This window comes from Capra hircus, chromosome 23 (assembly GCF_001704415.2).
Source record: "Capra hircus breed San Clemente chromosome 23, ASM170441v1, whole genome shotgun sequence".
Taxonomy (NCBI): Eukaryota; Metazoa; Chordata; class Mammalia; order Artiodactyla; family Bovidae; genus Capra; species Capra hircus.
The window spans coordinates 45,431,592-45,454,991 of record NC_030830.1 but is presented as its reverse complement, the minus strand read 5'-3'; the positions used below and the strand labels follow the sequence as shown (position 1 = coordinate 45,454,991).

Here is a 23,400-nt window from a genome sequence, read left to right as displayed (position 1 = left end):
GGGTTCATTCCTGCCTTAGTGTTGGGAAGGACTATACTTCATTTGTGACTGGGCGGGTCAGCAGAGTTAGGGGGAAAAGGGATAAGATGCTCCATCTTGGCTCTGAGTCTAAGCGAGGCTCTTAATTTCCTTTTGAATCCCTGTATGCATTCTCAATTTGGTTGAGAATCTAAAGGGAAAAAGGGCTGCAGGATGTATCATCTACATCCCTAATACCAAATTCTCTTCACTAATTTTCACAACTTCACTGTCTTGGGTGACAGTGCTAACTCACTATCATAAAAATTAAAAAATTATATATACTTTTCCATCTTGATTTTTCATTCCAAGGTATGAAAGACCTTCCTCCTCCATTGCTACCTCCAGACTTTAAATTTGTGATTTTGCTATAATATCAATTATTCTTTATTAATAAAAACCTACTGGAAAGAATAGGTATGAATTCTACTAAATTAACTTCCAAAAGGATTGATTGGCTGATTTAATATTTATTGAATTCCACAATGCATTAGCATTGCACAACCACACAGAAAGAAGCAATTAATAACATGCCATCATTTGGAGAGGGGATAATAAATTAGCAACAAAGATGCCAGAAAATAACAATAGAACCTAAATACTAAATTCTTTCAACGATTTGGTTAGCTTATTATTAGTATCCTTGAGATTTTGATGCAAAGAACAGAAATGAACAGCTCTAAAACGAAGTATCTATAATCTTAACTGCAGGGCAGTAAAGTATTTGCCTGCCAAAAGAGATAAATGATGTTCTTGTGTGCACTTGAAACTTACAAATGGCTGCAGTAAGACTCAGGATGATAACAGTTGTGCTCAAGTTATAGCTCAGAAAACCAAAATTGCTATTTAGTTGCTTTTTGTTGTTATAAATGTACAGTTTGGGGCAAACTGGTTACTATGCTGTGTTTGCGCTCTTAGGCATGTTTCAAGGAGAGTTAGGCCATTTCTTCTCACTCAGAAATTCTCCTCAATAAGAAGGATAAAGTAAAGATGACCTTCCTATCTTCTGTGAGATATTTCTCCCAATGTTTGCAAAAGGTTAGTTCAGTTTTGTCGTTGCTTTAAATTACTCCATTGTGCCTCTGCGAAGCAAAGGGATATGGAATTCTTTCTTTTCTGGTGTGCCCCTCAGGGCAGGCTCCCAGACTTCTCCTCAATGACCCCTGCACAGTGGATAGGAATGTGGTGTCTCACTGCAGTGGCTGCAGAATCAGGAAACCTTTGAGCTACCTGCACAGATACTGTGCTACCTGTCAGCCCAAGAGCCTGGGACCTTGCTGGTAAGCCCATCCTGCAGGCGCTCTGATCCACCATTCTCACTTTATACAACCACTGCAAGCAAGGTCCATCTTCAAACCAGAACATGTTGTTTTAAGAAACAAGATGTTCATAAGAAAATTCAACCCCATGTTTCCCGTGGTGATGAATCGCATTTAAGACATGTGCTAGGCAATGCCTTTTTGAGTGTCCCATAACGCTTAGATACGATGATGGTTAAGGGCCTTAAGAACATCAAGAGTTAAGCCTTTATGCAGAGCTGAACAGTAGATTACGTATAGTTAGAAAACTATACGGATTTTGATATCCTACAAGCAAGTAACAAAACAAGAATTGCCATCAATTCTTTAACTGCTTTCCAGAATTTTACAAAATTACACGATTTCTTCAGCCTCTTAAATATTTTTCACCTTAGTAGTTAGCAGAAACTCCACACATGTAATGGGTTACCTTGTCATTCTAATTGCTGTTTCATTATTCAAGTAAATAAAACAAGCAAAACCCAGCCCCGCACGATCAAACCAGCCCCGGCTAGGGGGCAGCAGCCAGAGGCGCAAAACCCGGCCGGCCGAGGTCGCTGTTGTCATTGGTTCCGACCCCGGTGCCCGGCGGCCGCTGCGGCGCCCTCTCCGCGCCTCCTGCGTCCGCACTGCGCCAGCGGCCCCGGGACAACCTCCAACTGCAGGATCCTTTTTGCTGATGACGAAGGAAGGGGAGCGGGCAAGATGGAGAGGAGTGTATGCCTTTTGAGTGTGACAGATCACTATTTCCTCCCTCTCCCTACAAAATCTCTGCTCCGAGCATTTACAAGTCAACCTCCAGCTTCTCCATCTGCCGGTTCCATAAACTGAAATTGCTTCTCCCTCCGCACTAAAGGAGGCGAGGTTTTAGGGTCAACGAATGGATGGATAGAAGGGGATGGCAAGTGCCCACTTCTCGGCTGCCAAACTGTGCCAAGTTAGGGGTGGTCGGGGTCACGTCTGCAGACCCGAGCTGGAGCGCGCGTCCAGTTCAGGGGGCCGGAGAGGTAGTGGGACCCCTGTTCCGGGGAACCCCGAATCCCAGGGAGGCCCTGACTGGGGCTCACGCGTGGTCGTGCAGGAACTCCCCCCTCCCGCAAGCAATCGCTCACCCGGCTGCATCCTCCGAAGCCCCAGCCGCGCGGGTCGGGGCGCGGTGAGGTGGGAGGCGGGGGCAGCACCGCCCGGAGGCTCCCGCCGGCGCCCTGCGGTCTACCCCCGGCTCCCGGGCGCCCCCTGTCGCCCGACTCCCCAGCGATCCGGCCGCGCGTGGCCAGGGAGGCGGCAGCCCCGGCGCTAGGGAGCGAAGGGGCGCCCGGCCGGAGCCCCGCGGACGGCGCGGACCGGCCGGCGGCCCGGCGGGAGGGCGCTGGGCGCTCAGGCCGGGGCGCAGCCGGGGGCCGCCGGAGCCGCCGCAGCCATGTCCGCGCGCGCCGCCGCAGCCAGGCCGTGATGTCATCCGCGGGCCCCCGCCGCGGCGCCCCGCGCCCGCCCCGCCCTACGAGCTCCGGCTTCGGGATGCTGCGGCCGCAGCGGCCGCGGGGCGATGCGCGGGGTCCGGGCGGGGCCGGCGCGGCCCGCGGGGCGGGCCCTCCCCCTCCCCCTCCCCCTCCCCCCGCGCCGCGTCTGCGGCGGGGCTGCGCCCGGGGGCTGCGCGCGGGGCGGGGCGGGGGCGCCCGCGGGGGGCGGGGGCGGCTCCCCGCCGCCGAGTGCCCGCCGGGCCGTCGTCTGCTGAGTCATGGGCAGCGCTGCCCGCAGCCCGGGCTCATTCGCACAGCGCGGCGGGCGCGGGTGCGCAGCCATTGGGCCGGCGCGGGGCCGCGAGCGCCGGGCATGACGCTCTGAGCCGCGCTCGCCGCGCCGCGTGCGCCCCGCGCGGGTGCCTGTGCCGCCGCCCTCCGGTCCCGCCGCCCGCCGGCCGGCCGCGCCGCGCCCGCACCATGATCGCCGCCGCGTTCCTCGTCCTGCTGAGACCCTATAGCATCCAATGTGCCCTCTTCCTCCTGCTGCTTCTGCTGGGCACCATCGCCACCATCGTCTTCTTCTGCTGCTGGCACCGCAGGCTCCAGAAGGGGAGGCATCCCATGAAATCGGTCTTTTCGGGTCGTTCAAGGAGCCGAGGTGAGGCGCGTCGCGGCGGGCTGCTTCGGGGCCGGGGGCACCGCTCGGCGGGTCTGGAGAGGGGAACGCGGCTCGCTCCCTCCGCGCCGCTGCCCCCGCCGCGTCCTCGCTCTCCCTCCCCCGGCCCGGTGCGCTTCGGTGTTTCAAGCCCTGGCCGCCGCCTCCGGTCCGCCGGGTCGTGGTGCCCGCGGCGCGCACGGCTCCGGGAGAGGGGAGGCGGCGGACGCTCGGGCTCGGCGCCTGAGCCCGGGGTGACCGAGCCGAGTCCAGGCTGCGGCAGCCGCCTCCACCCGCGCCCCCCGGCGCCGGAGCCTGGGGCAGGGAGACTTCGGGGCGCCCTAACTCCCCCAAAACTTTCCCTGAAACTTCTAAACTGATGGCCTAGCAGCCAACCGGCCCTGCGGGCTGTCCCCACTGCGTTCAAGGCGTCCCGAACGCGCCTTCCGGCCCCCGGCCCCCCAGGTAAGTCGTCGGTGACTTGGCAGGTGAAGAACAAGGAGTTAATTGAAGTCTCGTTTTTCTCTTTTTTTTTCCTCCCCCAGATGCTGTTCTGAGATCTCACCACTTTCGTTCCGAGGTAATTTATTTAGCGCGCACGCTCAAGGTCAGAAGAAGTTCTCTTTCCCGGGTACCAGTATTAATCATAGGCGTGTTTAGAAGCAGCAGGGAGGGTGTTGAATTGCGAGCCCACAGCCCCTAAGCCAAAAGGAACATGTTTGCTTTGAAGCGACTCCCCAGCATGAGTTCCCCGGGAGTGGTTTTGGCAGATTTCTTGTGTTGTGGGGCCGCTGTGCTGGAAGGGGAGAGACAGCCCCTAAAAGCGGCCTGACCTCAGGAACGCAGCCTTGCGGTGGCTGTCAGCTTCCTTGACCGTCTGGCAGTGGCCGGAAGCTTTCTGGGTGCAGTCAGCCAGCCGCCGCTGGTCACTTGGGTATCCAACCACACTGGGAGCTTTTAGGGAGTTAGTGCAGGGCAATTTGACCCGTGTGCATTACCATTTAGACTTGCAAGTTTGTATTCCTGTTCAGCCAGAGAGCGCTCCATGTTTTACTAGGGACATCTGATGACTTTCGCAAAGTGATGATGATAGTGATTCGGCTTTACCCTCAAAAGGTGAACCACCCATCCCTCCTTAAACGGGTGCACTGATTCAGTGGAACTGTGGTAGCGCTAGGTCTGCTGGAGACAGAACAAAACCGAGAAGCACAAGCTCTCCCAACGCAGCGTTTTTTGATGAGTTTCCAGGCCAACCCCCACTTAAGTCCCCATGATTTCCCCTTCTTTCCCGGGGAGTTTCACACAGCTAGGAGGTTGCTGGTAGCAATGGGTGATGTGGCTTGGTCATCTTAGCAAAGACTTCATAGTTAAACACCCTCCATCGGCTTGCTATGTACCTGAGAAGTTGTTTCACATTTCATTTCCCTTGTTAATCCGGTGTTTTGTCGCACCCTGGATGTTTGATTGGACTCTGGTTGCTTGAAAGCTTTGACTGTATTACTCTAACACCCTTATAATGCTGCCCAATGAGGAATTATGCGTCGTGTCCTGGTGGGTGAGAACTCTGGGCTCAATTTAGGACTGTAAAGAGGATAAAATAACCAATCAGATAATCAGAGGTTCCAATGCTAACTAATTGTGTGGTGCTGGGAGACTCAACTTCTCAGACCCTCAGTTCCCCTTCCTGTAAAATAGGACTAATAGTATCTTACGGGGCTGTAAGGGGAGGGCAGGGTTTACCAGTAATCATGTTTTTTAAAAAAACCCATTTATGGAAATTCCCTCGTGGCCCAGTGATTAGGACTCTGCCCTTCCCTTGCAGGGGCCCTGGATTCAGGGAACTAGAATCCCAGAAGCTGGGCAGTGAGGCCAAAAAAAGAAAAGAAAAGAAAAGAAAAGAAAAGAAAACCAGAAACAAAAGCCCATTTAGTTTATAGTAGCTATTCAGTACCTGATAGGTATCATTACAATTTGTAAAATTGAATTAAAAATGTGTAAAAATAAAAGATTTGTCTGAAAATCTTAGTCTTTATTAGATTAATTCAAAGTTATCTGAAACAACATAAACTGTGTCTATTATAAACCAACCATTTTTGAATATCTGATTAATAAAATAACCTATCTAGAAGTGATAAAAAAAAATCAAGCACAGTCAAGATATGAACAAAATTTACGATTTTGATTTTAAAAAGAGATTACCAGTCCAATACACATCAATGCTGGAACCAGAATTAAAATTCTGTTATGGGTTGTTAGATCAACCATCAAGTGTTTCAGAGAAAAGTGCAGACAGAGAAAATGAGATAGGACTACGTTTTGTTTAGTTATCTGTCAGTTAAGTATTTATCCTAAACTTGCCTTTGGTTAGGAAAGCTGAGGGTGACTGTTTAACACCATAGTTCATTTCACAAGATCCCCTGTACAGACTGACATCCTGTGTGTGCTTCATATTTGCCTAATCTGCTGGGTTGTGAGCATCTTGACGGCCTGGACCAAGTCTCTCATTTAGGGCTGTATCCCCATTGCCTGTTGTGTAATGAATATTTATCAAATGAGTGAAAAATTCCTCAGTTGAGTGCTTGTTTCCATAACTGGGCAAATACAACTCAGAATTGGGCTGAAGAGAAAAATTCTTTTTGCACTTTCTCAGGACAGTGCTCAGAATTCAGCATTTGCTAAATCCCAGCTCTTATTTTATCTTTCCGGGTGTTAAAATATTGCTCTGGAGTTTGTACTGAAAATGTAAATCACTAATTACGAGAAAATGGATTTGGTTAGAATTTTTTTCTCAGAAAGTTCAGTGCAGTGTTAGTGTCATTTGTTGATAGCTGTGTTCTTGTTCGTACCAAGGTCTTGTGCTAAACTACTCGAAGAAAGTCATGTGATGAGTGAACATCCTTAGACTGCTCCAGGAGAATGTCTATTTCATCACTGTTTCATGTTCACTACAAATAAAACATTTTCCCCTAAGGAAAACAGGGGTGGATTTTTTTTCCCCTTCTCCCTTTCAAAACGCCATTTCCTGCAGAATTTTCTCCGTGGGAAATACCTCTGAAGTTTTTGGATTCTAGCAAATTAGAAAACTAGAACTTGTGTTGCTTTTTAGCAGTAGCTGATGCAAAATAAGTATCAAATAAAACGATTTTGTTTTCTTACAAGTTATAGTCCTGTCGAGTATTCTTATCCCAGTCTCAGTCTGTAGGTAAGTCACTCACCGTTTCTCTAGTGGTCAAATGAGGGAAGTGGGTTTAAGATCTGCTGGTGTATTTGGAAATGTGAAAGAGGTTTGGGGATGCCCTCGAACATAGGAGAAGTTCAGTTAGCACTTGGCTGCTTTACTTGGTGGAGGATATCGCTTCTGTTTTCCATACGTCCAGAAAGGAGTCCAACTGGACAGGAAATTTCAGGATGTTTCTTCCCAGGTAGGGAGAGAAATACTTCTCCCAGGGGGGAGACTTTGTCATCAGGACCCAGCATGCTTTGGAGAAGTTTTGCAGCAGGAAAAAAAAAAAAATCCACATCTCTCATCTGGGTGGCTGCAGCTTTTTAGTTCTAAGTGAATAATCAGGCTTCCCTGGTGGCTCAGATGGTAAAAGTGTCTGCCTACAGTGTGGGAGACCCAGGTTCGATTCCTGGGTCAGGAAGATCCCCTGGAGAAAGAAATGGCAACCTACTCCAGTACTTTTGCCTGGAAAATTCCAAGGTTGGAGGAGCCTGGTGGGCTACAGTCCATGGGATTGCAAAGAGTCGGACATGACTGAGCAACTTCACTTTCACAAGTGAATAATCAACATCTCATCTCAGTCTCTCCCTCATAAAGCTAGAAGTAATTGATACAGATATTTATATTTGGCAACTACCAACAGTCCCCTTTCGGAGAAGGCAATGGCACCCCACTCCTGTACTCTTGCCTGGAAAATCCCATGGACGGAGGAGCCTGGAAGGCTGCAGTCCATGGGGTCGCCAAGAGTCGGACACGACTGAGTGACTTCACTTTCACTTTTCACTTGCATGGATTGGAGAAGGAACTGGCAACCCACTCCAGTGTTCTTGCCTGGAGAATCCCATGGACGGGGGAGCCTGGTAGGAGGCCGTCTATGGGGTCGCACAGAGTCGGACACGACTGAAGTGACTTAGCAGCAGCAGCAGCAGCAACAATCCCTTTTTATTTTCACACACTTGCAAACTCATCTTTACTGGCTTAGGAGTTCCCTAAATTTTAATGATAGCTTATGAGAATGTGAAATTATTAACCACCCAGCAAGGGCTCAACCCCAATTTTCTAACAGATAAAAGGGAGCTCAGTTAGATAACTAGAAATATGCACTTTGTATGTGAAATTAAAGAACTTGTGCTGTGTGATACATATATATATAGAGATATATATATATGTATATAAAATACATTGATGAGGAGAAGTGATTTCATATTGATGTGAGACAGTCTGGAAACCACGTGCTCATTCTGGGTCTGTAAGAAGGATACTTTTCCTGAGGACTTATAAGATTTGATGCTGTGACTTTACACAATGCCTGTTACCCTAGACACCTGTTATGAGGACCAGACAATGACAATCTTGGTTTTAAGGAAATCTCAGAAAGTGATATGGGTAATTGAGGTACCATTAGATTACAAGAAAGAGCCTTGGGAGCCCTTCAGGAGAGTGGAGACAATTACATATAAGGCCCTTGAGAATACCCAGTGTGGACACTGGAACATGATCCCTATTCATCAGCTCAGTGGAATAAGGGCAGCCTTGTTTGATATCAGGAAAAGCAAAAGTGCGCTTTGTGTCCATCAGGACTGAGTAAATAACTTCACTTCCTGTTTCAGGGAAAAGGAACTACTGTGTGGTTTTTAACTGTGTCATTCGCATTCCAGAGAATCATGTGCCCAGAATTCTCAGTGAAAGAAAGAAGCTCAGTGGAGTGAATTTTTAGTGGCCATTTGATGAAGCTGTCAAGGCACATGCCTTAGATTTTCCCAGGGACTCCGCATTACCTTCTCTTAGATAAATAGGTGGTCCACACAGACTCTCTTGGCCTCATCATGTTCCCAGAGCCTCTCTGCTTCAAACCATGGAAGCATGTTCAGTGGAGTAACTGTGGTTCAAAGCTTCTCCTGAAATCTGCATCTTCCATTAAGAATTACCAATCTAGGGACTTCCCTGGCGGTCCACTGGCTAAGATTCTGAGCTTCCAGTGCATAGGACCAGGGTTCGATTCCTCACCGGGGGACTAGATCCCATGTGCTGCAACTAAAGGTCCTGTGTGCTGCAGCTGAGACCCAAAGAAAAAAGAGTGTTACTCATTTAGTGAATTAGAGAAAATGATAGTTTATTATTTAGTTTTCTTTTGCAATTAATTTATCTTTATAAACAAATTTCTTGCCGGGAGTTAAATTCTAAGTCTAAGTCAGTTTATGCTAATTAAAACAATCTTAAGTTGAACTTGACACATGATATTGGGTTCATTTTGCTTCACTCAATTATTTTAAAAACAGACATTTATTTTTTCGTCACCTACAAGGTATAATATTAGATGGTAGGAATAACAAATGGTCTGAGGTATAGCCCTTGCCCTTAATGATAACTTTTCAGGTCACTCCCAATAGCAGTGCTGAAATTTTGCAGTTACTGGTTGGGTTCCCGTAACTGAACTGCTGTGCACTTTCCAGCTATGAATCACAAATGTGATGGAAGCATCAGAGGCCAAGCTGTGCAAGTACAGCAAGTACGTTCATGAAAAAGACAAATTCATCCCATCCACCAGGTCACCACTAGCATAGAAGTCACCCTTACTTCAGCTCTGTGGTGACAGAGGATGCTGAGAGCTAAAGAAGAAGAAGAAAAGAAAGGAAAAATACCTACTGTTTTTTCTTGCATCCAAACCTATTAAATCCGATCTAGAAGAAACCTTTTTCAGAGAAGTCTGAAATCTTTGTCTAAACTTAAAGGTTAAGAACTCAGTTTTTGAGACTGCAGTTACAGCATAGAACCAGGCAGATAACAAGCGGTGGTTTAATGAGACTACGGGAATAAGAGTTTAGAGTCTTGGTTTGGGTTCCAGCTCTGCCACTAACTGTGCCATCTTAGTCTAGTCTCTCAGGGGCTCTGACACAGACCTGCTGTTCCCACTGGTAACATGAAGATGATATCTGAGTAAACACGCCCTGTTTTTGCTATGTGCAAAAAAAAGCATCCTGCTAAAAAAGGCGTCATGTAAAGCACAATTCTTTCTAAGAATTTAAAGCAGGGGAAGGTAAAATAATTAGCATAAGCATGAAGTAACAGATTATTATAAAAGGGATGGTTGGAGTAATTCTGATGATGTGATGGCTTCTGGCTGGGGTGATCAGAGAAGCCTTCCAGGAGGAGGTGATGTTTCTGTTGCAGCGTGCAGGCTGAGTAGTATCCAGCTAGACAGAGAGGGACTCAGAGCAAACCCCCAAGCCAGCAGAACCACTTAAGAATAGGCAACAATTTAGGAAACACACTTGTTTTTAGATAGCTCAGAACATGTCCATGTGATTAGAAGGAAGGGGTCTTGAGATCACATCACAGAATGTTGAACTGGAAACATAAGTTGGTACCAGCTATAATAAAAATTATTTTTGAGTACCACTCAGTAGCTGACAAAGGCTTTCACAGAACATTATTTGAGCATCTTAGGAGGACACCTGCTCTGAACTCTCAAGAGAAGCAAAGAGTTTTTATTTCTTTTCTAGCAACTACGGCTAAACAGCCCATTTACTCTTTTTACTGTGTCATGGAGTGTGGAGAGTTGCGGCCTCGGCTCTCAGGTCTGGGACCGTGACTGGCCGGGGACCGTCCTGGTCACCTGAAAGCTGTGTTCTTGCAGGACATTGCGTATTTCAGGTCTCGCTCTCAAGCATCATGGGGTTATTCTTGACCACGGACACCGTGTGTGTCGAGGGATTTGCAGGCAGTTTATTATGTACAAGGCCGTGTGATATATTACAGTTTTTAAAAATATTTGAAATATGTCTCTGCTTTTAAACTTCTTCCTTGAAGAAAATCCCCCTCCCATAATAATCTGAATGTCTATTTCCTCCTCAGATCCTCAAGCCTAGCCCTTCACCCTCAGCCAGTGACTTCTGTCTCCTAACTCACTGAAGACATCAGTGCCACCAAGTAATAGCACTTTAAACTTCTTGCCCCTGCATATTAACTGGCATCATAATCTTCGCTCCCACCCATTTGTCCGCCTCCTTGTGGGCGTTTTATGCTTACGCCGTGAATTCCTTGTCCTCCTGTCTCTCGGGGGAGTTGACCCCGCTGTTTTGTCTTCTGGCGCCCCCTGTCTGCTGGCGCCTGCTCCTGACATATGAGCATCATAGGTGCGTCCTTTCAAAAACAACGCAAACCTCCCTATTCCGCTAGCTCTTCTCTTGGCAAGAAAAGTTCCCTGTAAAAGGTTCTTTATCTGCCACCTCCCATTCCTTCAGTTCAGTTCAGTTGCTCAGTCATGTGTCCAACTCTTTCCGACCCCATGGACTGCAGCACGCCAGGCTTCCCTGTTCATCACCAACTCCTGGAGCTTCCTCAAACTCATGTCCATCAAGTCGGTGATGCCATCCAACCATCTCATCCTCTGTCACCCCCTTCTCCTCCTGCCTTCAATCTTTCCCAACATCAGGGTCTTTTTCAATGAGTCCGTTGTTTGTATCAGGTGGCCAAAGTATTTGGAGTTTCAGCTTCAGCATCAGTCCTGCCAATGAATATTCAGGACTGATTTCCTTTAGGATTAACTGGTTTGATCTTTCAGTCCAAAGGACTCTCAGAGTCTTCTCCAACACCACAGTTCAGAAGCATCAGTTCTTTAGTGCTCAGCTTTCTATATAGTCCAACTCTCATATCCATACATGACTGCTGGAAAACCGTAGTTGTGACTAGATGGACCTTTGTTTTTGGCAAAGCAATGTCTCTGCTTTTTAAATACGCTGTCTAGGTTGGTGATAGCTTTTCTTCCAAGGAGCAAGCGTCTTTTAATTTTGTGGCTGCAGTCACCATCTGCAGTGATTTTGGAGCCCAAAAAATAGTCTGTCACTGTTTCCATGCTCTTACTTATTTCTCGACTTAGTAAAATCTACTGCTGCTGCAGCTTGAAACCACTCACCCTTTGCTCAGCCATGAGTGCCATATTGTTACATTCCGTATTTCTGTATTAGGTTTAATCAACCTATCTTGCATTGGACTTTGTTGACAACTGATCCCTTCTTTTAAAAAAATATTTATTTGTTTGTTTATTATTTATTTATTTGGTTTCTCTGGGTCTTAGTTGCCGCATGTGGGATCCAGCTCCCCGACCAAGGATTGGACCCAGGCCTCCCACATTGGGAGCTTGAAGTCCCAGCCTCTGGACCACCGTGGAAGTCCCAACACCAATCCCTTCTTGAAACTCTTCCCCACTTTTTTTTTCTGGCCACGGCTCCCTCTGTTCCTATGCTAGACCCTCTTTTTACTTATGTTGATATTCCCAAGTTATTCCCTTTCTCCTAATGTTTAAAATACCTTTGTTGAGATAAAATTCACATACTATATAGTTCACCCATTCAGTGATTTTTAGTGTGTTTATAATGTTGTGCAACCATCACACAATTTAATTGAAAACATTTTCATTATCCCCCCCAAGAAAGTCCATACCAGTTAGCAGTCACTCCACGTTCACCTCCCACCTTCACACCCAACCGTAGGCAACCACTTACCTAGTTTTGTCTAAATCGATTTGCTGGACCTCATTTTTACTCATCCTGTTCAAACTGTGCTTGTACTCACATATTTCCCGTTTTAGTTCCTTTTCACAGAATGAAAGTGAAAGTTGGTCAGTCGTGTCTGACTCTTTGCAGCTATACAGTCCATAGAACTCTCCAGGCCAGAATACTGGAGTGGGTAGCCTTTCCCCTCTCCAGGGGATCTTTCCAACCCAGGGATCGAACCCAGGTCTCCTGCTTTGTGGGCGGATTCTTTACCAGCTGAGCTACAAGGGAAGCCCAAGAATACTGGAGAGGGTAGCCGATCCCTTCTCCAGCAGGTCTTCCTGACCCAGGAATCAAACCAGGGTCTTCTGCACTGCAGGTAGATTCTTTACCAACTGAGCTATCAGGGAAGCCCTTTCACAGAATGGTTACTTTGAAATCTCTATGTCAAATTCAGGCTTCACGCCTGACCTCCAGATGCAAAGAGTCGACCCTTTTCCTCCATTCTCACGTAGGTGCCCCGCAGGGATCTCAGACTATGTGCCCCCGTTGTGGAGAGTGGCACACCCTCACCCCTGCTGCTGCAGTTGCCCAAACTAGAAATCTAGAAGCTGTGACAGACCCCCTCATCCATCCTATCCCGTCCTGCCTTCCTTACTGTCCTCCCGATGGTTACCGTGCTTCAGACCCTATAACAAGCCTCCAGGCAAGTCTCCCTAACTCCCCACTCCCAGTCCATATACACTGATTTAGTAAAGAACATCTAAAATACAGATTAAGTCTTAAAACTTCCTGGTCAGGGAGCCGTTCTGGTCTTAGTGATCCCAGCATAAGATGGGTTATCAATAACCACGGATTTCTGTGGACTTCCCTGGAGGCCCAATTGTTAAGACTCTGTGCTTCCAGTACAGGGGAGCTTGCGTTTGATCCCTGGTTGGCGGACTAAGACCCTGCATGCTTCATGGTGTGGCCAAAAAATAAATAAACAGCTAAGAAAAAAAGTAAAAACAACAAGGATTTCTGTTCTCTCACAGCAAGAAGTCTAGAGATGCTGCTGGCTTTGGTGCAGCAGTCCCGCTTGTTATCGCTGGGGTGATTCGAATGGTCCTGGCCTTTCCTTCATGGTTGCAGGATGGTTGCACCATTCTAGACATCATGCCCGAATTCAAGGAAGGAAGTGAGGGAAAAGGCAGAGCCAGTCAAGGAAAGATATTCATTAGGAAATCAAAATCTTTGCCGGATGGATGCCTTTCCAGTTAGATTTCTTCTTATGCTTCATTGGTTAGAACTGTGTCACAAGCTTACCTCTCACTGCAGAGGAAGTTTTGAATATGAGCTTTCGTTTTTCTTGGCTTCCTGGTAGATGTAGGCAGGAAGAAAAAGTTGGATAGGCCATATTCCTCCCCTGCTTAAAATCTTTCAGTGGCTTTCCAATTTGTTCTGGTAATAAAGTTAGACCTTTTTAATGTGATATCAGAGGGATCCCTATGCTGATGTCCTGGTAATGGTTCTAATTCTCCAAACAGACCGTGACTTTCTGGATTCCTGTTTTTGATCATGTTAGTTCCAACAGAGAAAGCCCTTCTTTGTCTTCCTTTTCTTTCTTTGCACACCCACTCCTAACTAAAGCAGAAATACTCAGGCACTGAAAGACAAACTTTGCTCTTCCTTCAAACTCAGTTCATAAGCTGTCTTCAGGAACCTTTCTTAACTCCCTCGTAATAATAATAATAGTTGAGTTTTTAAAATTTGTCTCTCTTAAAAGGTTGTAAGTATCTTGAAGATAGACTAAATCCGTGGTTTTTAGCTCTGTAAATGTTTATTGAAGGAATGAATGTATTTGATGTTTTAGTTTAGTTTTCAGTTCTCTTGGATGCTTTCAAAATATTCCCATATCCTTGTTTTATTTAAAGGGAAAGAGACAGATGCTTTTCATTTTTTTATTTTGGGCATACTCATAACCCCTGATGGTTACCTTAGTTGCGCCTTAGTTAACATCCTGTGTTTGCTTTGAAAATATGCAGATTCAGACACTTAAAAAAAAAAAAAGGATAATTGCTATACAGAATTTTGTTGTTTTCTGTTAAACCTCAACATGTATCAGCCATAGGTATATGTATATCCCCTCCCTTTTGAAAGTCCCTCCCGTCTTCCTCCCATCTCACCCCTCTGGGTTGATACAGAGCCCCTGTTTGAGTTTTCCTGAGCCATACAGCAAATTCCCGTTGGTTATCTGTTTCATGTATGGTAATGTACGTTTCCATGCTACTCACCCTCTCCTCCCCTCTCCCCACGTCCGTAAGTCTGTTCTCTGTGTGTTTCTCCACTGCTGCCCCGCACATAAATTCTTCAGTAACATTTTTCTAGATGCCGTATATATGCATTAGTATGCGATATTTATTTTCTCTTTCTGACTCACTTCAGTCTGTATAATAGGTTCTGGGTTCATCCACCTCATTAGAACTGACTCAAATGCGTTCCTTTTTATGGCTGAGTAATATTCCATTGTGTATATGTACCACAACTTCTTTATGCATTCATCTGTTGATGGGCATCTAGGTTGCTTCCATGTTCTAGCTATTGTAAATAGCGCTGCAATGAACAATGGGATGTGTCTTTTTCAATTTTGGTTTCCTTAGGGTGTAAGCCTAAGAGTGGGATTACTGAGTCATATGGTGGTTTTATTCCTAGTATTTTAAGGACTCTCCATACCGTCTTCCATAGTGGCTGTATCAATTTACATTCCCACCAACTGTGCAAGAGTGTTCCCTTTTGTCCACACCCTCTCCAGCATTTATTGTTTGTAGACTTTTTGATGATGGCCATTCTGACTGGTGTGAGGTGATGCCTCATTGTAATTTTTATTAGCCTTTCTCTAATAATGAGGGATGTTGAGCATCTTTTCATGTGTTTGTTAGCCATCCGTATGTCTTCTTTGGAGAAATGTCTGTTTAGGTCTTTTTCCCACTTTTTGATTGGGTTGTTTGTTTTTCTGGTATTGAGTTGTATGAGCCGCTTGTCTATTTTGGAAATTAATCCTTTGTCAGTTGTTTCATCTGCTATTATTTTCTCCCATTCTGAGGGCTGTCTTTTCACCTTGCTTAAAGTTTCCTTTGCTGTGCAAAAGCTTTTACGTTTAATCAGGTCCCACTTGTTTACTTTCATTTTTATTTCTGTTACTCTAGGAGGTGGGTCATAGAGGGTCTTGCTTTGATTTATGTCATTGGGTGTTCTGCCTTTGTTTTCCTCGAAGAGTTTTCTAGTTTCTGGTCTTACATTTAGGTCTTTAATCCATTTAGAGTTTCTCTTTGTATATGGTGTTAGGAAGTGTTCTAATATCATTCTTTTGCATGTAGCCGTCCAGTTTCCCCAGCACCATTTATTGAACAGGCTGTCTTTGCCCCATTGTATATTCTTGCCTCCTTTGTCAAAATAAGGTACCCATAGGTGCATGGGTTTATTTCTGGGCTTTCTATCTTGTTTCATTGGTCTGTATTTCTGTTTTTGTGCTGGTACCATACTGTCTTGATGACTATCGTTTTGTAGTATAATCTGAAGTCAGGAAGGTTGATTCCTTCAGCTCCATTCTTCTTTCTCAAGACTGCTTTAGCTCTTTGGGGTCTCTTGTGTTTCCATATGAATTGTGAAATTTTTTGTCTAGTTCTGTGAAAACTTCCATTGGTAATTTGATAGGGATTGCATTGAATCTGTAGATTGTGTTTGGTAGTATAGTCTTTTTCACAATATTGATTCTTCCTACCCAGGAACATGGTATATTTCTCCATCTGTTTATGTCTTCTTTGATTTCTTTCACCAGAGTCTTATAATTTTCTGTGTACACTTCTTTTGTCTCCTTAGGTAAGTTTATTCCTAGATATTTAATTCTTTTTGTTGTGATGGTGAATGGGATTGATTCCTTAATTTCTCTTTCTGATTTTTTCATTGTCAGTATAGAGAAATACAGTTGATTTCTGTGTACTAATTTTGTATCCTGCAACTTTGCTAAATTCACTGATTAACTCTAGTAATTTTCTGATAGTATCTTTATGGTTTTCTATATACAGTATCGTGTCATCTGCCAACAGTGAGATCTTTACTTCTTCTTTTCCAATCCATATTCCTTTTATTTCTTTTTGTTCTCTGATTGCTGTTGCTAGGACTTCCAGAACCATGTTGAATAATAGTGGTGAAAGTGGACACCCTTGTCTTGTTCCTGATCTTAGGAGTAATGCTTTCAGTTTTTCACCACTGAGAATAATGTTTGCTGTAGGCTTCTCATATATGGCCACTATGATGTTGAGGTAGTTTCCTTCTGTGCCCATTTTTTTTGAAGAGTTTTCATCATAAATGGGTGTTGAATTTTATCAAAGGCTTTTTCTGCATGTCTTGAGATTATCATGTTGTCTTTATCTTTCAATTGGTTAATATTGGTATATCACATTGATTGATTTGCAAATACTGAAGAATCCTTGCATCCCTGAAATAACTTGATCATGGTGTATGAGCTTTTTTACTGTGTTGTTGAACTCTGTTTTCTAAAATTTTATTGAGGATTTTTGCAGATATGTTTATCAGTGATGCTGGCCTGTAGTTTTCTTTTTTGTTGTTGTGTTTGTCTGGTTTTGGTATCAGGGTGATGGTGGCCTCATAGAATGAGTTTGGAAGTGTTCCTTCCTCTGCAATTTTTTGAAAGAGTTTTAGAAGCATAGGCATTAGCTCTTCTGTAAATGTTTGACAGAATTCTCCTGTGAAACCATCTGGTCCTGGGCTTTTGTTTTTTGGGAGATTTTTGATCACAGCTTCAATTTCAGTGCTTATAACTGGGTTTTTCATAATTTCTGGTTCAGTCTTAGAAGATTAAACTTTTCTAAGAATCTGCCCGTTTCTTCCAGATTATCCATTTTATTGCCACAGAGTTGTTCATAATAGTCTCTTATGATCCTTTGTATTTCTGCATTGTCTGTTGCAACCTTTCCTTTTTTACTTCTAATTTTGTTGATTTGATTTTTCTCTCTTTTTTCCCTTGATGATTCTGGCTAAAGGTTTGTCCATTTTGTTTATCTTCTCAAAGAACCAGCTTTTAGTTTTATTAATCTTTACTATTGTTTCTTCCATCTCTTTTTCACTTATTTCTGCTCTGATCTTTGTGATTTCTTTCCTTCTGCTAATTTTTTTTTCTCTTCTTTTTCCCGTCGTTTTAGGTGTAAAGTTAGGTTGTCTATTTGATGTTTTTTCTGTTTCTTGAAGTAGGATTGCTATAAACTTACTTCTTAGAACAACTGCTTTTGCTGCATCCCATAGGTTTCGGGTTGTTGTGTTTTCATTGTCATTTGTTTCTAGAAGTTTTTTGATTTCTTCAGTAACCTGTTGGTTATTTAGACATGTATTGTTAATCTCCATGTCTTTGTGTTTCTTACAGTTTTTTTTCTTGTAATTGATATCTAGTCTCATAGTGCTGTGGTCAGCAAAGATGCTTGATACAATTTCAGTTTTCTTAAATTTACTGAGGTTTGGTTTGTGACCTAAGATGTGGTCTATCCTGGAGAATGTTTCATGCACATTTGAGAAGAAGGTGTATTCTTCTGCATTTGGATGGAATGTCCTGAAGATATCAGTGATATCCATCTCATCTACAGGTGCTTTTAAAAATGAGTTGAAAATATTTCCCAACATTTTTGTATATTATTGAAGAGATTTTTTACTTTGAGGTGAGAATTTTGAACAAAAGCTTTAATATTTAATGTGTGTGCGTGTGTGCTTAGTTGGGTCTGCCTCTTTGCGACCTCATAGACTAGCCCACCAGATTCCTCTGTCCATGGAATTCTCCAGGCAAGAATACTGGAGTGCGTTGCCATTTCCCATTCCAGGGGATCTTCCCCACCCAGGGATCAAACCCATGTCTCCATCTCCTCGATTAGTAGGCAGATTCTTTGCCACTAAGCCTACTGGGAAGCCTAATATTTAATGTTGCTTCAATTTATAATCTGAAACATCAACATAAATGTACTTTGAATTATCTTGTAAATATTTCCCTTATCACCAGTTTTGGTTTCCCAGTTGCAGTACCTCATCTTATGTTTTGTTCGCAATCAAATTGGTGTCAAGTGGTGTTGCTTTAACTGTCATGATCTTAAGTGAAAACACCAGGGCAATTTTAATGCATGCTTTCTGCATTCATGCCAGGTGAACGCCAAGTAATGTGCTGTGGTTATCTTTGTTCAGCTAGTTTTAAGAAGTGTGGTGGTAAATTAAAATAAAAAAGATCAGAAATGCCAAATACCAAGGTAAATATAAAATAAAATTTTATTCTTTGTAATTTGTTTTTTTTTAACTGAAGGATGATTGCTTTACAGAATTGTGTTGGATTCTGCCGTACATCAACATCAGTCATAGGTTCCCTCCCTCTTGAACCTCCCTCCCACTTCCCTCCCCGTTCCACTCCTCTAGGCTATTACAGAGCACAGCTTTGAGTTCCCTGAGTCGTACAGCAAATTCCCGTTGGCTGTCTCCTTTACATACAGTGATGTAAGTTTCCATGTTCCTCTCTCCATACGCCCCTCCCTCTCCTTCCTCCACCGCTGTATCCATAAGTCTGTTCTCTAGGTCTGTGTCTCCGTTGCTGCCCTGCAAATAATTTCATCAGTACCATCTTTCTAGTAAAACTGTAAAGCATCTGATTGTTTAAAGCACAAATGATAACATTGTGGGATTTGTAATGTATACAAAGATTTGACAGCTCTAGTGTAGAGAAGTACAGGGGAGTAAATGGGCTCCCCATATGATTGCAGGATTTCTACATTTTATATGAAGTGGTGTATTAACTCTAAATACTAAATAGAATGAAAAGTTAAAGATGAACATTTTAATTCTCAGAGAAACCAGTAAAAAATAACGCACAGCCAAAAGATAAACCAAAATTTAATTCTAAAAAAATATCCAAATGATCCATAGAAGGAAGGGACAAAGGAAGAAAAAACAGAGAAGACAGAATGAAAATAAGAAGATGATAGACCTCAACCCAATCATATCAATTATTATATTAGATTGAAAGAGAACAGATGGAAAAATGTAAATGATATAAATGATAATCAGAAGAAGATTGGAGTGGCTCAGACAAAAGAGATGTCAAGGCAAATAGTATTAACAGATTAAAAAGGATGTTTCTTTTTTAATGATTAAAAGACTAAATGTTGAGGAAGACATAATCATAAATGTATGCATGGAGTAAGCATTGTCAAAATTAAAGGGAGAAGCAAACAGTGTTGGAATCACAGTTGATGATTTCAACATCCTTCTCTCAGCGATCAGTATAGTATCCAAATAGAAAATCAGTACAAATATAAGCAATCTTAATAATGCCTTCAACTGTCTTGACCTAATTGATATTTATAGAACACCATGCCCACATGGCTCATTCCCAAAGACAGACTATGTTCTAGGCCATAAATCAGTTCACAGTACAAATTAATTTAAATTTAAAAGGATTGAAATCATATATAGTATATTCTCTGATCATAACACAATTAAACTAGGAATCAATAATGATAATATCTCTAGGAAAAACCTCCCATATTTGGACGCTAAATAACATGCTTTAGAAAATTCATTCATCAAAAAGGAAACCATAAGGAAAATTAGGAAATATTTAGAAGTGAATGGTAATGAAACACAGTATCTCAAAATTGTGGGATGCAGCCAAAGCAGTGCTGGGAGGAAAACCTGTAGCTTTTACTGCTTGTGGTCTACAGTCTAACAAACTGTCAACTTTTAGAAGCTAAGGGGTTAAAAAAAAGGAAAAGTAAATGCGAAATAAGTAGAAGGAAGGACATAGTAAAAATCAGAGTAGACACTGGTGAAATAAACAAAAGACATGCAACAGAGAAAATTAGCAAAAGCAAGATTTTTTTTTTAAAGTATTTTAAAATTGAAATATATTCTACAGTTTTTTGTTAGTTTCAGGTAGATGGCAAAGTGATTCAGTTATATATACGTGTCTATTCCTTTTTAGATTCTTTCCTGTTAGAGATTATTACAAGATATTGTATATAGTTCCCTGTGCTTCACGGTAGATCCTTGTTGTTTATCTATTTCATATATAGTAGAGTGTATATGTTAAAGTTGGTTTCTTGAAAAGATCAACAAAGTTTATAAATATCAAGCTAGACTGATCTCAAAAAATGACAAATCACTGATAAAACACATGGAAGAAACATTTTAACAATAGAAACCACAGACATTAAGAGGAAAGGAGAGTATTTTGTACAACTTTATGCCAAGAAATTTGACGACTTGGATGAAATGGACAAATATCTTATAGCTGTCTAATTATTCACCGTGTCTTAGAACTACTCTAACTCCCAGATCCTAAGTTCTGAAATCTCTCTCTCTGACCACATCCCTGCCTGTCTCTGCATCTCATCATGAGCTCTTAGTGAGTTTCTTGCTTCTCTAGGTTCAGCCTGCCACCACTTCCTGGTCTAACTGCACTTGCCTTTCTGCCTAGTATAGACTCCTAATCAGTTGTGTAGAGAAGCTTTTACTATTGTTCTCGCTTTGGTCATTCAGTTCCTCTGCTGCAGTGACTTGACAGTTACCAGATCTGAGTCAGTGTCTTTGCTTTGCTTTTCTTATGCCCAGGAGGCCTGGCCTGACTGGACAGCATCATAAAACCTAGCCATTTGTTGTGTTATCCAGCAACCAGGTTTGCTCCTAGAGAGTATCAGCTAGCTTCTGCTTTGTGACAGTGAACAACAATAGTTCAACTGTTAACTATTTAGCCCGCAAGTCTGAGAATTGGCAGTTTGAGCTGTGCCCAGCTGGCCAGTGGTTCTGGTCTGAGTCAGGCTTGGCTCATCACAGCCAGCCCCAGCCACATGCTGGCTTCAATTGATGAGCGTCTGACTGACTCACAGTTTGCCTGTACGTGGTTTGTCCCCTTCCATCAGGCCGCCCGGGGTTGGTTCACCCGTGGTTGGTTAGATTCAGATTCTCAAAGCAGCAAGAGTGGAAGTGCATGAGGCCTTTGGGGACCTATCTAGGCTCTCAGCTCACATGTGGCCTCTGCTCATACATTGTTTTGACCAAAGCAAGTTATAGGAAGTGGGGGAAATAGAGTGCTGGTGGGAGAAGGAGAATCATGTGGTGGCCACTTCTGTAATCTTGTGGCTGATCTTTTGATTTATGTCTAGTAGGCTGCTGTCTGCTATTCCTTAGCACTCATTTTATGGTTTTTCTGTTGTTTCCCCTGGGTAGTCTTTTCTAATGCCTTTGTTTACATCCATATAAAAATTACTTCCACCTGAAAAAATTTTAAGCCAAACAATTTCAACAGCGTGGGTGGCTATATGTTCCAGTTTTAGAATAGTTTCCATTACCCTAGAAAGATTCCTCGTGTCTATTTGCCATTGATCCCTGTTCCCACCACTAATCTGCAAAACTGCGAATCTGCTTTTAGTATCTATGGATTTGCCTTTTCTGGACATTATATATAAGTGGAAGCTTAAATACGTAGTCTTCTACATCTGGCTTCTTTCATGAATATTAATGTTTTTGAGGTTCATCCATGTTGTATCATGTATCAGCAGTTTGTTCATTTTTATTGCTGAATTGTATTTTAGTCTATGAATATACCATACTTCATTTATCTGTTCAACAGTTGATGGACGTTTTATTTTTCTCCAATTTTTAGCTGTTATAAATAATACTGCTGAATATTTGCTTGGAATCTTTGTGTGGACGTACATTTCCACTTGTCTTGAGTTGATGCCTGGGAGTTGAATTCCTAGCTTATGTGATAAGTTTCTGTTTAATTTTTAAAGGAAATTATTAAACTCTTTCCCAAAGTGACTGTACAATTTAACATTCTCATCAGCAACGTATGAGGGTTCCAGTTTCTCCACATCCTTGGCAAACTTGCTGTCTTTCTAATTATAGCTCTTCTGGTGGGTCTGAAGTGGTATTGCTGTAGTTTTCATTTTGCATTTCCCTAATGACTAATGATTTTTGAGATTTTTTTTGTGTGCTTGTTAGCAGTTCAGATATCTTCTTTAGTGAAGCGTTCAGATCTTTTCCCGTCTTTATTTTACTTTTTGCTTTATTGAAATACTGCATTTATTTCACACGTATATTTTCGTCTTTCCACCATTTTAGTTTGTCTGATCACCATGACTACTGTGTCCTATCACAGCCTTCCATATATTCTTAAGACTGAGCAAATGGTAGAGTTCCATTTTTAAAAATAAAATGGGCAATTTGGACAATGCGTTCTTGGCAGTGAACCTGGGTAGCATTTATCAGACACAGTAGGGGAAGTTTTCACCCTGCAGTATAAAAAGTACAACCAGATATCAACTGGGACAGAAATGAAATAAGATGGAAAGTCCTGACAAAAGATTTAAATTGTTTTCTTAAAGAGATTTCCTCAACTGCAGGAAACCTTGAGTAGTTTTCAGGTCAGTCATCTGGAGCAATTCTTCACATAACCGATGATTTTGGTTTCCACTTTGGGAGATAACCACCATTTTCTATACTTGCATTTTTTTTAATGTCTTCTACAGAACAGGTCCTTTCTGTGTCTTAGGAGTTTTCTCCCTCCTCCTACCAGAGCTAATCTCTGCCCATTTTAAAATTGGTTCTCTGTCTTCCTCTTGAGTTGTAAGAGTTCTTTATATATTGTGGTTCCAAGTCCTTTAATAGACACATGATTTGCAAATGTTTTCTTACACTGTGTGGTTTGTCATTTCATTTACCTAATGGTATCTTTTTAAATGCAAAAGTTTAAAATTTTTAAGAAGTTATTTTATCAGTTATTTTCCTTTCTTATCATGCTTTTGATGTCATATCTCAGAACCCTACCTCACCCAAAGTCATGAAAATTTTCTTTTTTTTTTCTAGAAATTTACAGTTCTGGTTCTTACATGTAGACCATGATCCATTTTGAGTTTTTCTCTGTTTTCTGAGTTTGTGAATTATTGGTATTGACTATTTAAATATTTGATAGGGTTCAAAGTGAAGCCATTTGAGGCTGATGTTTTCTTTGTGGGAATATTTTTAAGATATCAATTCTGCTGCTGCTGCTGCTGCGGCTAGGTCACTTCAGTCGTGTCTGACTCTGTGCGACCCCATAGATGGCAGCCCACCAGGCTCCGCCGTCCCTGGGATTCTCCAGGCAAGAACACTGGAGTGGGTTGCCATTTCCTTCTCCAATGCATGAAAGTGAAAAGTCAAAGTGAAGTCACTCAGTCGTGTC

At 43.0% G+C, this 23,400-nt stretch overlaps 2 protein-coding genes across 14 annotated transcripts in view; one reads left to right on the top strand and one right to left on the bottom strand.

Moving 5' to 3' along the window:
- BEND6 (BEN domain containing 6) overlaps window positions 1-3,336 on the bottom strand; it is a 61,239-nt gene extending 57,903 nt beyond the window's left edge. Inside the window, exon 1 of one of the 3 annotated variants that reach the window (XM_018038690.1) lies at window positions 3,256-3,336. The gene's annotated coding sequence lies outside the window, so the exon portion shown is untranslated. Of the gene's footprint in view, window positions 1-2,428; window positions 2,815-3,255 lie in introns of those variants that run through there. The other 2 variants (XM_013973936.2, XM_005696184.2) reach the window with 2 other exon arrangements.
- DST (dystonin) overlaps window positions 3,213-23,400 on the top strand; it is a 530,351-nt gene continuing 510,163 nt past the window's right edge. For 7 of the 11 annotated variants that reach the window (XM_018038677.1, XM_018038675.1, XM_018038672.1 and 4 more), the window contains exons 1-2: window positions 3,213-3,437; window positions 3,980-4,041. In XM_018038677.1, the coding sequence (XP_017894166.1) occupies window positions 3,257-3,437; window positions 3,980-4,041 (243 nt within the window). In that variant the 5' untranslated portion in view covers window positions 3,213-3,256. The remainder of the gene's footprint in view (window positions 3,438-3,979; window positions 4,042-23,400) is intronic. The other 4 variants (XM_018038684.1, XM_018038683.1, XM_018038670.1 and 1 more) reach the window with 3 other exon arrangements.